Source organism: Chrysemys picta, chromosome 14 (assembly GCF_011386835.1).
Source record: "Chrysemys picta bellii isolate R12L10 chromosome 14, ASM1138683v2, whole genome shotgun sequence".
Taxonomy (NCBI): Eukaryota; Metazoa; Chordata; order Testudines; family Emydidae; genus Chrysemys; species Chrysemys picta.
In genome coordinates, this window is record NC_088804.1 from 44,587,464 (window position 1) to 44,601,863 (window position 14,400).

General features: G+C 52.9%; 1 protein-coding gene across 1 annotated transcript in view; it reads left to right on the top strand.

Annotated features, from left to right (window-relative positions):
• Nucleotides 1–14,400, top strand: part of PMFBP1 (polyamine modulated factor 1 binding protein 1) — a 354,325-nt gene that overhangs the window by 231,718 nt on the left and 108,207 nt on the right. Inside the window, exons 9-10 of the mRNA XM_065567688.1 lie at nt 5,003–5,086; nt 10,875–11,066. Coding sequence (XP_065423760.1) covers nt 5,003–5,086; nt 10,875–11,066 — 276 coding nt within the window. The remainder of the gene's footprint in view (nt 1–5,002; nt 5,087–10,874; nt 11,067–14,400) is intronic.

The following is a 14,400-nucleotide window of genomic DNA, read 5'->3' on the forward strand; positions in this document are numbered from 1 at the left end:
TAGCAGGCTCTGTGCTTCAGAGTCTGCCAGGAGTTAACCGCTTTGCTTAGACAATTTATTCCTGCTGTGTGTGACTACAGTGGGGAGGGCGTGCCTACTGCCTCCACAGGCACCTCAGCCGTGGAGTTCCACGCTTGCTGGCTTGTCAGGTGCCCGTAGCTGTGAAGGGTATTGACCACAGCTGTCATTTGGATCAATATGGCAAGTGGACACTGGTGTGATGGTAGCCAGTGCGGAAAGTCCGCAGCTGGTCCCACTGTGCACTGCAGGACTACTTGCTGAACCTGACGATGTGACCCATTGGACCATTGCAGCTCTCTTTCAGCATCCCATAAGCCTGAGCAATTTGTCTGCCTGTGTAACAAACTGATAAGGAAATCGCTCTGAATACTGGAAGATTAAACCCCAGAGGATCAGGTCCCTGCTTGCTGGACAGGAGTGAGCTAACCACGGCAGGGATTGTCCAGAACATGGCAGCATTTCAGAGTTTTAGCGGAAAATGGAATTTGTTTTGTTTCAAGTAGCTTGGTGGTGCTGCAATACTGCTCTGGCCCTGGGCAGGAGTGTAACGGGATATTGCTCCTCCTGCTGTCAAGTCGTGCATGGGGGGGCGTATACAGAAACGTGGGTGGAGAGCAGCCCTGCTCTCCGGTTGTCAGTAGCTCTCGGGCATGTACTGTGTGAAGATGTGTGAATGTGTCTGTTTGCATGTGTGTGAGTCTGTGAGTGTATCCGTGTGTGCACGTTTCTCTATTTGTGCATCTGTCTGTAAGTGTGAGTCTGTGTCGGTGTATGCCGGGGGCGGAATCAGGCTGGATGTTGATGCTCTGTCTCGTTCCCTGCTCCCTCTGCCCTTCATGGCTCACACATGCTGGCTCCTTTGTGTGGTGTGACAGGGGAAGGGGAAGGGGACCATTCCAGCTTACAGTCAGGGTGCCAAGAGCCTTATGCTGTGAAACTCCCAACCAAGTGCTGCTGCTTGTGTCATTGGCCACAAACATGGAGGTTTGCCTGGAGTTCAAGCCTTCAGAATCAGTAAGGTGATCTCTGCATTCCAGCTCCACCAGTGATCCCATCAGACTGTCCCAGCCCCGGGCCGGGGGCTCCCTGCCCTCCTAGGCTTGCGGGGCCGGGCCCCAGGCTGGGGGCTCCCTGCCATCCCGGGCCCCAGGCCGGGGGCTCCCCATCGTCTTGGTCGCATGGGGCTCATCATATTCCAGCTCCATGTTTAATTGAACTGGCCATTCAGCTAAAGCTGCCGGGACTGGTTCCCCTTTCCAGGGCTACCTGTGGGGCTGGAGTGATCACACCTTCCAGCCCCTCTCTGGCAGTTCTGGCGAGTCTGAGTAGCATTGGAATGCCACCTGAGCTAGGAAAGGTGTCACTCAGCCTGTCTCCTACCCTCACTTTGCACTTTATGCTCTGCTCTCTCCTGGCTCTCTGATGCTTATTGTTTTCTTCCCTCCCATGTGTGTCTCTGTGCTTGTTTTCACAGCGCCCTCTATGCCTGGAGCACTTCCTTCTCTCTCTGCGTGAACCATCCTCCTCTGCTCCTGCAGAGCCCTCCACAAATTGTTCTTCGCTCAGCTCCACTCAGTGCTTCCTAGCCCTGCCCGTGTGCTCGCCACAAAATACAAAGCAAACACAGAACAAGGATAAAGCCACTGATCATGTGGCATTGATGGGACACAGGAGAGCTTGTGGGAGTGAAGAGGACAGCACTGTGCTGGCTCTAATCATTCCTATTGGACAGAGTTTGCCATGTTTGGGCCTGTGCCCCCTCATCCCTCCAGAGCACCACATGGCTCAGTATTCTCTCCCCTTTTCTTTAACCTCCATGAGACCAGATCACCATCTGTGGATCCCTCTCCTTCGCAGCGTCAGGTTCAGGCTTCTTGTCCTAAATTTCAAGGCTATGTAGCAGGAGAGGCCAGATGATTATAGAGGCCTTAAAATCTTTGAATTTATGAAAACAGGCCAATAACTCCAGGACTCATTGCTCCTAGGGGGGCCCCAACCTAACCCAACAGGGTTCACAATCCTGCACCTCATCTCTCAAGCTTGGAGCATGCTCAGACACCTCGCTGCACTGGCATGCCAGAGCTCTACACCCTACACAGAGCATGGGACAGAGCATTCTCAGGGCAGGACCACAACTATGGAAATCCTGCCAGAAGAGATCAGATTATCTGCAAGTCCATGGTCCGCCCCTATCCTGTTCCTGTAGCAAGGTCCCTGGGGGTAAGGGGGGGCAGGAATGCTGGGAAAGGTAGCGAGGGAACAGAAACAACTCCCTTCCTTCCAAGTGGAAAGAGATCTGCAGGGAGCAGGAGCTGTTGGTAGGTGTCTCCAGTGAAGAGACTAGAAGGAGCTTGGAAAGGAGCAGGCTTTAGCGTTCTCTACTGAGAGAGATGAGGAAAGGGACAAGAGTTCTGTCTCTGTCTGGTCAAGAGGCCTCAGAGTAGGCCACACAGAAAGGGAATGTTGGAGTGGGCTTTGTTACGGAGCCCTTAGGACAGGGGGTCTCAAACTGGGACCCCTTTAGGGGGTTGTGAGGTTATTACATGCGGGGTCGTGAGCTGCTAGCCTCCACCCCAAACCCCGCTTCGCCTCCAGCATTTATAATAGTGTTAAATAGATTTTAAAGTGTTTTTAATTTATAAAGGGGGTTGCAATGAGAGGTTTGCTGTGTGAAAGGGGTCATCAGTATAAAAGTTTGAGAACCGCTGCTAGGAGAACAGAACTGGGAAGAGGTAACAAAGCAGACTGGCTAGGGAGAAGCCCTGAAGAGACTGTCCCTGGCTGGGGACGTTTCTGGGATGCCTAGAGTAGAGGGTGCAGAATTTGTCTGGACAGTCAGACATAGACAAGTCCAGAAAGCAGACTTTGCTACGGGACTGTGGCTACAATACTAATGACCTTGGAGAATCAGAAGCAGGGAGAGTTTGGAGCAGACCTTATGCCTGCTTCATTGTCTGGGACCCTGGTGAGGTGAGGCTAGAGAACTGGAGACTGGAGAGGAGGGAGGCCGGAAGGTCCCTAGAAAAGGGATCGGAGCTGGAAGGTTGGCACAGACTCGTGAGGACAAGCCTGTGACACAGGGTGGAATGGGGCTGCAGAATTTGCTTGGGTTGGACTTAGCTTCGTTTCTTCTCTTGTTCACCTGAAAGGGGGGTGGAGGGAAGGAAGCAGCTTGTGTTTTCTCAAGAACAGGTAAGACTATGTAAGGCCCGCACCCCTCCCGCTTGAAACCAGACTTTCACCTGGAACGGCACCAGAGAGCACTAACAAGGAGGAAGAACAGCATACCATTCAAACAGCCCTATCTGCACGGGAACCAACACAGCTAACCCCATTTCTGTTTAGTCTCAGTTCAGACCCAATGGTGATAGGCACCATAAAAAAACATCTCACATAGCTAGCTAGGAAAATAAGTAATATACAACACAAATTAAGGGATATGATCTGCTGTATGGCCTGTTTCTGATGTCTTCCTCCTCCCATCCCTGAGCCCCAAGGTCTGCAGTCGTTTCTCATTATCATCTGCCCTATTTGGATTGTAAGCACCATTGGCCAGGAACCTTGTTGCCTTACGTGTCTGTAAAGCACCGAGCACAGTTATGGCACTGGATAACCTGGCAAACTGAATCTGCTGCAGAACCATTGCACTGGTCAGGCCTTGGAATCCAAGGTGCACGGAGCATTCTGCAGGGTTGTAGGTCCTAACTAGAGCAGAGTTCACTTCATTGCATTATTTACCATTGTGCTGGCCTAACTCCATGCCTGGGTGCTGTATTGCATCAGAGAGAGAGAACAGAACGGCAATTATCGAGTGAATAATCCCCTGTCATCCAGTCCCAGCAGTCAGAGGCTCTGGGACGCCCAGAGCATGGAGTTGTATCACTGACCCTCCTGGCTAACAGGCAATGATGGACTGATCCTCCATGAACTTATCTAATACTTTTCTGAACCCAGTTATGCTTTTGGCTTTCACAACCTCCCCTGGCAATGAGTTCCATAGGTTGACAGTGCACTGTGTGAAGAAATACCTGCTGCCTGTTAATGTCATTGAGTGACCCCTGGCTTTTGTGTTATGTGAAGGGGTAAATAACACTTCCTTATTCACTTTCTCCACAGCATTCATGATTTTAGTGACCTCTTTCATATCCCCCTTAGCAGTCTCTTTTTTAAGATGAACAACCCCGGTCTTTTTAATCGTGTGGAAGCTGCTCCACACTCCTCTCATTTTTGTTGCCCTTCTCTGCACCTTTCCTAATTCTAATCTACCCTGTTTCAGATGGGGCGACCAGAACTGCCCGCAGTATTTCAAGGTATACGCGTACCGTGGATTTATATAGTGGCATTGTGGTATTTTCTGTCTTTCCCAATGACTCTTAGCATTCGATTCGTTTTTTGACTGACACTGCACATTGAGCAGATGTTTTCAGAGAACTAGCCACGATGACTCCAAGATCTCTTTCTTGAGTGGTAACAGCTAATTTAGACCCCGTCATTTTATATGGGATTATGTTTTCCAATGTGCATTACTATATCAACATTGAATTTCATCTGCCATTTTGTTGCCAGTCATTCAGTTTTGTGAGATCCTTTTGTAACTCTTGACAGTCAGCTTTGGGCTTAACTATCGCAAGTAATTTAGTATTGTCTGCAAACTTAACCACCTTGCTGTTTACCCCTTTTTCCTGTATGACAGAGCCTTCAAGGACTGATTAATAGGGGGATGTGTGAGTTGTGTTAAGGACACATGAGAGTGGCACTTGCCACTGGTTTGCAGAGACGTGCAGTTGGTTTGTTGGTATGATGATGAGTGTTCACTTGATGGATCACCTGATGATTCCATGTTCTGTTCATTCCCTCTGAAGCACCTGGCATTGGCCACTGTGGGAAGACAGGACACTGGGCTATCTGGACCTTTGGTCTGACCCAGTAAAGCCATTCTAAGGTGGAGCTGAATGTCTAATATGTTTCCCTTTCTCTTCAGCTTGGGGAGTGTAATGCGTGTCTGGCCCAGGTAGCAGGAGAGAATGAGGCTCTACGAGGCCATCGGCTTGAGCAGATGTTAGCGGTAAGACAGCCTGAGTGCATGGAAGACAAGCTTGTTAGAAATAGGACAGTTGAGTAGTAATGGAGATCATGTAAATAGACCTGTTACTAAAAAGAAGGTAAGGACTAGCTGGGGGGAGGAGGCAGATCAAGGAGGCATAGAGGGAGATAGGGGGCAGGAATCGGACTGAAGGAGTGCAGGGGAAGGTTGGGTGTAGGAGATGGCCTGAGGGGGAGCTGGGGAATGTTAGGGCAGAAGGTGAACTGGGGGGTGCAGGGGAAGGAAGGAAGGGGAGCAGGAGGGGTACATGGGTGCAGGAGAAGAAGCAGGAAGAGGACTGGGGGTGCAGGGGAAGGAAGGGGAGCAGGCGGGAGTATGGGGGTGCAGGGGAAGGAAGGGGAGCAGGTGGAGGTTTGGGTGGGCAGGGGAAGTAGGGGAGGGTATGGGCGTGTAGGGGAAGGAGGGACAGCAGGAGGGGTACACAGGTGCAGGGGAAGAAGCAGGAAGAGGACTGGGGGTGCAGAAGAAGGAAGGGGAGCAGGCGGAGGACTGGGGGTGCAGAGGAAGGAAGGGGAGCAGGCGGGGGTATGGGGGTGCAGGGGAAGTAGAGAAGGGTGTAGTGTGTAGGGGAAGGAGGGGTACACAGGTGCAGGGGAAGAAGCAGGCGGAGGTTTGGGGGTGCAGGGTGTGAGGGGGAGCAGGAGGAAGATGGGGGTACAGGGGAGGGCAGAGGCTGAGGGGATAGCATGAAGTGGAGGAGACTGAGGGAAAAGGGAGGGAAATAGGGCAGTGAATGTACCAACAGGTGGGGGGCAGAAGACCATGGAGTCGCCCAGAGGGAGAATATGAGGGGGCAGCTGCGTGGGCATGAGGGGCACTGAGAGGCAAGGCTAGCAGCTCCCCATAGCCCAGGGGGAGCAGAGGTCAAGGGTCCCCTCTTGTCAGGGAGGCCTGTGTTTCTGGTTGTGTCGGTGAGGCCAGACTGTGACCCTGAGCTGATCACACGCAAACGGGGGAGGGGGGCGGCAGGTGAGAAACACCCATTTGTTTAAAGTTGTTGTTTTGAAGCTTGTCTCATGATGGGGGGGGGGGGGGGCTGACTCCTGACTGGCGAAGGCTCGGGGCCCACCCAGGGCTGTTTCAGCTGGTGAGGTACCGGAGCCACGGCCTGGCAGGTCAGGTGTAATTGAGCACCAGGAGCATGAATTATGGGCCTGCCCCCCAGGCGAGCAGCGCAGCGCAGCCCTGCCCGTCAGCTGGGTCCCCTGCCTGACAGGGAGCTCGCCAGGGGCATGAATCAGGATTTGGCACATCGTTGTTTAATACAGCCCCATGCTAATGTCTTTCTGAAATGAACCCAAGAAAGCTGTTAACCTCAGTTAGCCGGCTGTCCTCTCTGTGACCCGGATAAATCATCAGGCGGGGACTCCCACGAACTCCATTCTCATTACTTGGGAAATGGACGGCTGTGCAGGCTAGGAGCGGCCAGGGGAAGGGCAGAGCTTCCAGTCCAGGCAGATGAAGCTTTTCAACTCCCGGGAACGTAGAAGGAGTGCAAAGATTTAACCATCCTTCGTACCGCAGGCGCCTCCGGCACTGTACAGCTGGGCGCTAAACTTCCCAGAGGCCACTAGCCCCCTGGCATCCCTACCACACTGTCGTTTCTGCACCCCCTGCTCCGCCCCAGGAGATCTCAGACTGTGCTGCTGCACTGAAAGCAATTTGTTATATCAGCGGAGAGTTCATTCCCCCGCAGTGCTGCCCCCCACTTCTACCCATCCCCTCCGCAGTGCAGCCTCCCCCCGCTTCTACCCAGCCCCCCGCAGTGTAACCCCCCCCGCTTCTACCCATCCCCTCCGCAGTGCAGCCTCCCCCCGCTTCTACCCAGCCCCCCGCAGTGTAACCCCCCCACTTCTACCCATCCCCTCCGCAGTGCAGCCTCCCACCACTTCTACCCAGCCCCCCCGCAGTGTAACCCCCCCCACTTCTACCCAGCCCCCCGCAGTGTAACCCCCCCCACTTCTACCCAGCCCCCCGCAGTGTAACCCCCCCCCCGCTTCTACCCAGCCCCTCCGCAGTGTAACCCCCCCGCTTCTACCCAGCCCCCCCGCAGTGTAACCCCCCCCGCTTCTACCCATCCCCCCTGCAGTGCAGCCTCCCTGCTTCTACCCAGCCCCTCCGCAGTGTAACCCCCCCCGCTTCTACCCAGCCCCCCCGCAGTGCAGCCTCCCCCCGCTTCTACCCAGCCCCCCCGCAGTGCAGCCTCCCCCCGCTTCTACCCATCCCCTCCGCAGTGCAGCCTCCCCCCGCTTCTACCCATCCCCTCCGCAGTGCAGCCTCCCCCCGCTTCTACCCAGCCCCCCGCAGTGTAACCCCCCCGCTTCTACCCATCCCCCCTGCAGTGCAGCCTCCCCCCGCTTCTACCCAGCCCCCCCGCAGTGCAGCCTCCCCCCGCTTCTACCCAGCCCCCCGCAGTGCAGCCTCCCCCCGCTTCTACCCATCCCCTCCGCAGTGCAGCCTCCCCCCCGCTTCTACCCAGCCCCCCGCAGTGTAACCCCCCCGCTTCTACCCAGCCCCCCTGCAGTGCAGCCTCCCCCCGCTTCTACCCAGCCCCCCCCGCAGTGCAGCCTCCCCCCGCTTCTACCCAGCCCCTCCGCAGTGCAGCCTCCCCCCGCTTCTACCCAGCCCCCCCGCAGTGTAACCCCCCCCCGCTTCTACCCAGCCCCTCCGCAGTGCAGCCTCCCCCCACTTCTACCCAGCCCCCCCCCGCAGTGCAGCCTCCCCCCGCTTCTACCCAGCCCCCCCCCCGCAGTGCAGCCTCCCCGCTTCTACCCAGCCCCCCTGCAGTGCAGCCTCCCCCCGCTTCTACCCAGCCCCCCGCAGTGTAACCCCCCCCACTTCTACCCATCCCCTCCGCAGTGCAGCCTCCCCCCGCTTCTACCCAGCCCCTCCGCAGTGCAGCCTCCCCCCGCTTCTACCCATCCCCCCTGCAGTGCAGCCTCCCCCCGCTTCTACCCAGCCCCCCGCAGTGTAACCCCCCCCACTTCTACCCATCCCCTCCGCAGTGCAGCCTCCCACCACTTCTACCCAGCCCCCCCCGCAGTGTAACCCCCCCCACTTCTACCCATCCCCTCCGCAGTGCAGCCTCCCTGCTTCTACCCAGTGCAGCCTCCCCCCGCTTCTACCCAGCCCCCCGCAGTGTAACCCCCCCGCTTCTACCCATCCCCCCTGCAGTGTAACCCCCCCGCTTCTACCCATCCCCTCCGCAGTGCAGCCTCCCTGCTTCTACCCAGTGCAGCCTCCCCCTGCTTCTACCCAGCCCCCCGCAGTGTAACCCCCCCGCTTCTACCCAGCCCCCCTGCAGTGAAGCCTCCCTGCTTCTACCCAGCCCCCCGCAGTGTAACCCCCCGCTTCTACCCATCCCCCCTGCAGTGCAGTCTCCTCCCGCTTAGACCCACCCACCCCGCAGTGCAGCCTCCTCACGCTTATACCCATCCACCCCGTAGTACAGCCCCCCCCGCTTCTACCCATCACCCCCACAGTGCAGCCTCCCCACTTATACCCATCTCTCTCGCATTGCATCCCCCTACTTATATACACCCCACATTGCAGCCCCCCCCAGCTTATATCCATCTCCCCTGCAGTGCAGCCCCCTCCCCACCACCGCACTTATAGTCACCCCACAATGTAGAAGCCCAGGCAGGTCCCATCAACCAACCCCTCTGCTTGTACCCACTTTCTCTCTAATGTCGGGGCACAAGCTGATCCCATCATACAGACCCTGGCCCCTTCTTACCTTTTCTGCAGTGCAGGGGGCACAGAGCTGGGCATCTCAGTCTCTCTCTGTTTGTGGGCACAGCCAGCGAGGCCTTTCCCTGTCCATGGTGTCTGGCCCCAGATTTTGCATTCCCTGTCTTCTGGTTTGGAGAGGCCAAGAGTGCGAGCTGAGCTTGGTCTCCATGGACTCTCCCAGTGACCTGTGAAGCAGGGAGAGGCAGAACCCGATATCTCTCCAGCGTAACAAGAGTGAGGCAGATACTGCACCTGCCTGTGATGGCTTTGGGGACCATCTCGTAATACGTTTTGTGTCAGTGTGGGCTAGGGATTGTATGCAGCTCCAAGGGGGAGGGTTCCCACTGCTCCTCCAGGAACCAAACACAGTCACCAGTGATTAAGGCGGATCATATAGTTGGCACACAGAGAGGTGCCCCCCTCCCCAGAGGCTTTCATGGACTGGTTCAAACTGGGTTTTCTGGAGACAACTGACAAAGAAAGGGATGTTGATATAAAAAGGCAACGTTTACACTGACTTAGGGCCTTCTTCCTGATCCAGCAACTGGACAGGACCGTTGGTCCAAGCGGGTCCCAACCTTCACAGAAGGGTTGGGAAGACTTTGACCTCTGGGTAGCAGTTAGCATGCATATAGGAATGTGTATTGGTTTTATAGGTTTTCTCTGTAATGCTTTTACGTTAAGGAGGAAAGTGTTTGCATAGGAAGAGCTGAGTGGTCACGGCCATCAAGCCCTGCTCAGAGCCCTGGGGGAGAAGCAATGTCCGTTACGCAGAGCTGGCTTGCTAGGGATATGACAGTGTACGGCAGGGAGCTGGGCAGCCAGAAGGGAGTGGGACAAGGGTGGCAGCTGGAGACCTGAGACCAGGCTGGGCACTCCTGCACTGGACCACACGGGGCATGTACAGATGCAGTTACCCTGAAAGTGTGGCACGGTCACAAGTGCAGACAGGGAAGGGGCTGGACTTGGTCCTGCAAGCGCAGGAGACAGCTTGTCGTTCTGGGAGATTAGGAGGAACCCCATTTTTCAGTGTTTAACAGAAATCTCCGCAGCTGCTGCTTGGAAGCACTTCCTCTGAGTGCTTCTCACCTGGGAAGGTCTCTGTCTGTTTCAGTCACCCTGCAGCAGCCCTCTGGGGACTCAGTCACTCTGGCGGGGCCAGCCAGGAGAAGAAAATTCCCATGATCTAAAACTGCTGGGGTCTCCTGGAAGAGGCAGCGGGAGGAAGAGATCCTCTCTCTCTCTTCTCAGGCAGATGCTGTCATCCCTGGCTGGGACAGGAAGGCATTCCCTGAACCTTCATCTTTTAAATACTTACAAATTTGATTAAAGCTAATGTTAAAAAATTATATAGTACACAGGTTAAGAAAATAGTGTCTGTACATCTGGGTATAGTGCTTAGATTATCCAGAAATACAGTTTGTTTTAAAAGTCATAAGATACAAATAGTGCATAATCAGCAATAACCCAAATTTAGGTGAATAATTTTAAGAATACAGTTTAGATATTAGCATCCAAGTATTCGGGTACATCACTCATAAAAAGTTATTCAGAGAGTTGGTTGTGGAAAACAAATATAGCAATGAGTGAAGATTGTCCCTCAGTAATTGAGAATTTCGGGTTGGTTGTCCATTTAGAAAATATTAAACAAAGCAAAAAGCCCACACCCTGCCAAGAATGGAATCCTCCCCTAGCACCATCAGCCAGTCTGGGCTGAGACTCTGCCAGGCATTGAGGCAAGAGACACAGAGAATTCAACTGATGGCGTAATGGCGAGAGCGGGTAGTTTAATGTCCAGCATCTGCAGGGATTGGCGGCAGTTTCCGCTGGAGTCCGAATCACACAGGGAATTGGAAGCCAGACCATCAGAATGACACCCCAGGTCTCTGGGAAGGCAATGCTGCAGACTGCACCCGCGGGCAGCAGGATATTAATGTGTGCACAGTGTCGGCCACAGGACTGCCAGGCGGGGCTAGCCCCAGGCTTCCTTTGGTGAGTTGTTGTGTCTCCCCATCAGATTGAGAAATTGATGTCCAGCCTGAGGACCTGGGAAAAAGCCAGTGGGAGTCTTTCCTGTGAGATGCCAGCACGCCAGTGGGAGGAGCAGGCAGAGCTGCAGCAGAGACTTGCTGATGTTCAGGATGAGCTGCGGGAGAAAGAGACAGCAGTGCACAGGCTCCAGGCCGAGCTGCGGGATGCTAGCCTGCTGGTAAGACACACACTGAAGCACCAAGCTGGAGAATATGGCTGCATGCACAAAACCTACAGCTGGAGCCAGAGAGCTGTGGTCTGCTGGGGTGATTTGAGATTGCCACCATGTCTGCTAGAGAGATGATACTGCCATTTATTATTGTTGCCCCTTTTCGATCTGAGTGGCTAGTGGCAGTTTGAGGTGCTGTGGGTGTTCCGGCAGGGAGCAGAAATTGGTGAGGGTCAGGTATGTCTTTGATGCAGTTTTATCTGTTTATAAAGAATATGCAAAGTCCTGTGTCTCTGAACACAGAAAGAATCAAATAGCAGAAAACAGCTTCTTTTGATAACACACCAAAAGTTCTCTTTTCAGATTGTACCCCAACACAAAAACATCTCTCCAGGTCAGATACTGTGCTTTCAGCTGCTCCTGTTAAGAGGGAAGGTCCCCTTATGGAGTAGTAAGTGGTTAAAACAAAGGGTGGGAATAAGTGGTGATTTTTCACAGTAGAAAGTGGTAAATAGCCAGGTCCCTCAAGAATCTGTGCTGGGATCTGTGCTAGTCAGCATAGTCATAAATGATGTTGGGGTTAACAGCGTGGTGGTGAAGTTTGCAGACGATACTAAATTACTCAAGATAGTTAAGTCCAAAGCAGACTGCGAAGAGTTACAAAGGGATCTCACAGAACTGGGTGACTGGGCAACAAAATGGCAGATGACATTCAATGTTGATAAATGCAAAGTAACCCCCATTGGAAAACATAATCCCAACTGTACATATACAATGATGGGGTCTAAATTAGCTGTTACCACTCAAGAAAGAGATCTTGGAGTCATTGTGGAGAGTTCTCTGAAAATATCCACTCAATGTGCAGCGGCACTCAAAAAACTGAACAGAATGTTGGGAATCATTAAGAAAGGGATAGATAATTAGACAGAAAATATCATATTCCCTCTATATAATATAAATCCATGGTATGTCCACTTCTTGAATACTGCGTGCAGATGTGGTCGCCCCATCTCAAAAAAGATATATTGGAATTGGAAAAAGTACAGAGAAGAGCAACAAAAATGATTAGGGGTATGGAACGGCTTCCATATGAGGAGAGATTAAAAAACCTGGGACTCTTCATCTTAGAAAAGAGATGATAAAGTGGGGGATATGATAAAGGTCTATAATGACTGGTGTGGAGAAAGCGAATAGGGCAATGTTATTTACACTTTCACACAATACAAAATCTAGGGGTCACCCAATGAAATTAATAGTTAGCAGGTTTAAAACAAATATAAGGAAGTATTGCTTCATGCAACACACAGTCAATCTGTGGAACTCATTGTCAGGGGATGTTGTGAAGGTCAAAAGAATAACTGGGTTAAAAAAAAACCTAGATAAGTTCATGGAGGATTGGCCCATCGGTGGCTATTAGCCAAGATAGTCACCAATGCTCTGGTGTCCCTGAACCTCTGACTGCCAGAAGCTGGGGTGGACAACAGGAGATGGATTACTTGATAATTGCCCTGTTCTGTTCTCTCTCTCTCTGAAATACCCAGCACTGGCCACTATCGGAAGACGTGATCCTGGGCTAGATGGATTGGCCTGACTTAGCATGGCCATTCTTAAGTTCCTTCCTGCTGGCTCTGCACATGTCTACACTGCACCACAGTACGGACTACAGGGGTATGAATTGCAGAGCACACCAAAATGTTGGGCTGTAATTGTCCCATGTGAAGACTTCCGGCACAAACTAACAGACATGCAGTTCTCAGTAACGTAGTCCTCTTACAAACAGGGAGAACCTATTACCAACCAGAGACTCTCACTGGATTAGGAGTTGTGCAGAATGTTGTTACATCTTAGCTCAGAAGCCGGTAACTGCTGGTAGGAAGACCCACTCCACAAGAGGCACTGCAGCATCAGTAGCTTTCTTCAGACAGATTCCCCTGGTGGTGGAGATTTGCAAAGCAGCAACTTGGAGTTGAGAGCACACTTTCACCAGACTGCTCCTTGGGCTGTCCATATTTAGCTAAGAACTCCTTGCCCATCGTCCACCTGGTGGAACTCTGCTTGCTAATCTCCCACAGAGGCCTTCAAAGAAGAAAGCGAAGTTACTTCCCAAGAGTCACCTCTGTGCATTCACACAACCCGCCCGCTTTCCCTCTACCTCAGAGTTCTGCTCGGTGTCAGGGCTCTGGACTCTATGGAGAAGGATCTAAGGCTGTTGAGGGGGGTGCACTCCCTTATGCCGAGTCGCATGATGATATCACCCTCATGCCTGACTGCTCGTGTACCCCAGTGGGCTTTTCAAGGCAGTTCCACAGCTCATTGCCAGGGGCGCCATAGCCTACAAGTGCGAATGCTCAGGGCACAGTTACTAGTGAGTAGTATCCCCTTCTGCAAAGGTGAGCACCCTGAGCAGAGCCCTCCACCCCAGGGCACACCTGGCTGTAAAGCCCTTCCTGCAGCTCAGTTCCTTCTTTATAAAGGGCTAGTGCTGCTTAGTGCTCCTTGCTCATCACCTTCTAGGAGTCAATTCCCATTGTCACAGAGACAGCTGGTCAAGCCCTAGATGGGCTAGCCTTAGACTTACCCAATTGTAACTGCAGACATGATTGTTACTGATTTGGTTCATTCATGGGCTCATTTCTGTAATACCTTTGGATTCATATCACTTGGCTCCGCTGAACTGAATATGTTCAGCTTTCCCAAAGCTTCCTTTCTCTGATGTTTAGCAATAGAATCATAGAATTGTAGGACTGCAAGGGACCTCGAGAGGTCATCTGGCCCAGTCCCCTGCACTCATGGCAGGACTAAGTATTGTCTAGACCAGGGGTTCTCAAACTTGATTCGTGGCTTATTCAGGGTAAGCCCCTGGCGGGCCGTGAAACGCTTTGTTTACCTGAGCGTCTGCAGGCCCAGCTGCTCGCAACTCCCAGCGGCCGCAGTTCGCCGTTCCCAGCCAATGGGAGCTACGGGAAGCAGCATGGGCCGGGCCACCGCTTCTTGTCCTATCCTCAGAGGTTAAGGAGAACAATTTTTCTCCCTCCTCCTTGTAACAACCTTTATATACTTGAATAGCTCTTTTAATAAGATATTCTTGATTTCCTAGTTGTACAATCTTTTCCCCCCTTTATTTCTGCTAGAGAGATCTAGAGTCCAGTGTCAACCATTTCAGATGCAATCTTGGTTTGTCCCCCTTCTTTGCTTTTAGTTGGGGCGTGTATTCTCTGGATAGCTTTGTAAAAGTGCTTTTTAGTTCTCTTAGTGCTTTTGGCAACATTAACTCATCTGCTTTCTAGCAGCCTTTCCCTTTCCGCCTTAACTGACTCTGTGTTTCTGTGTGGTTCCCTCCCCA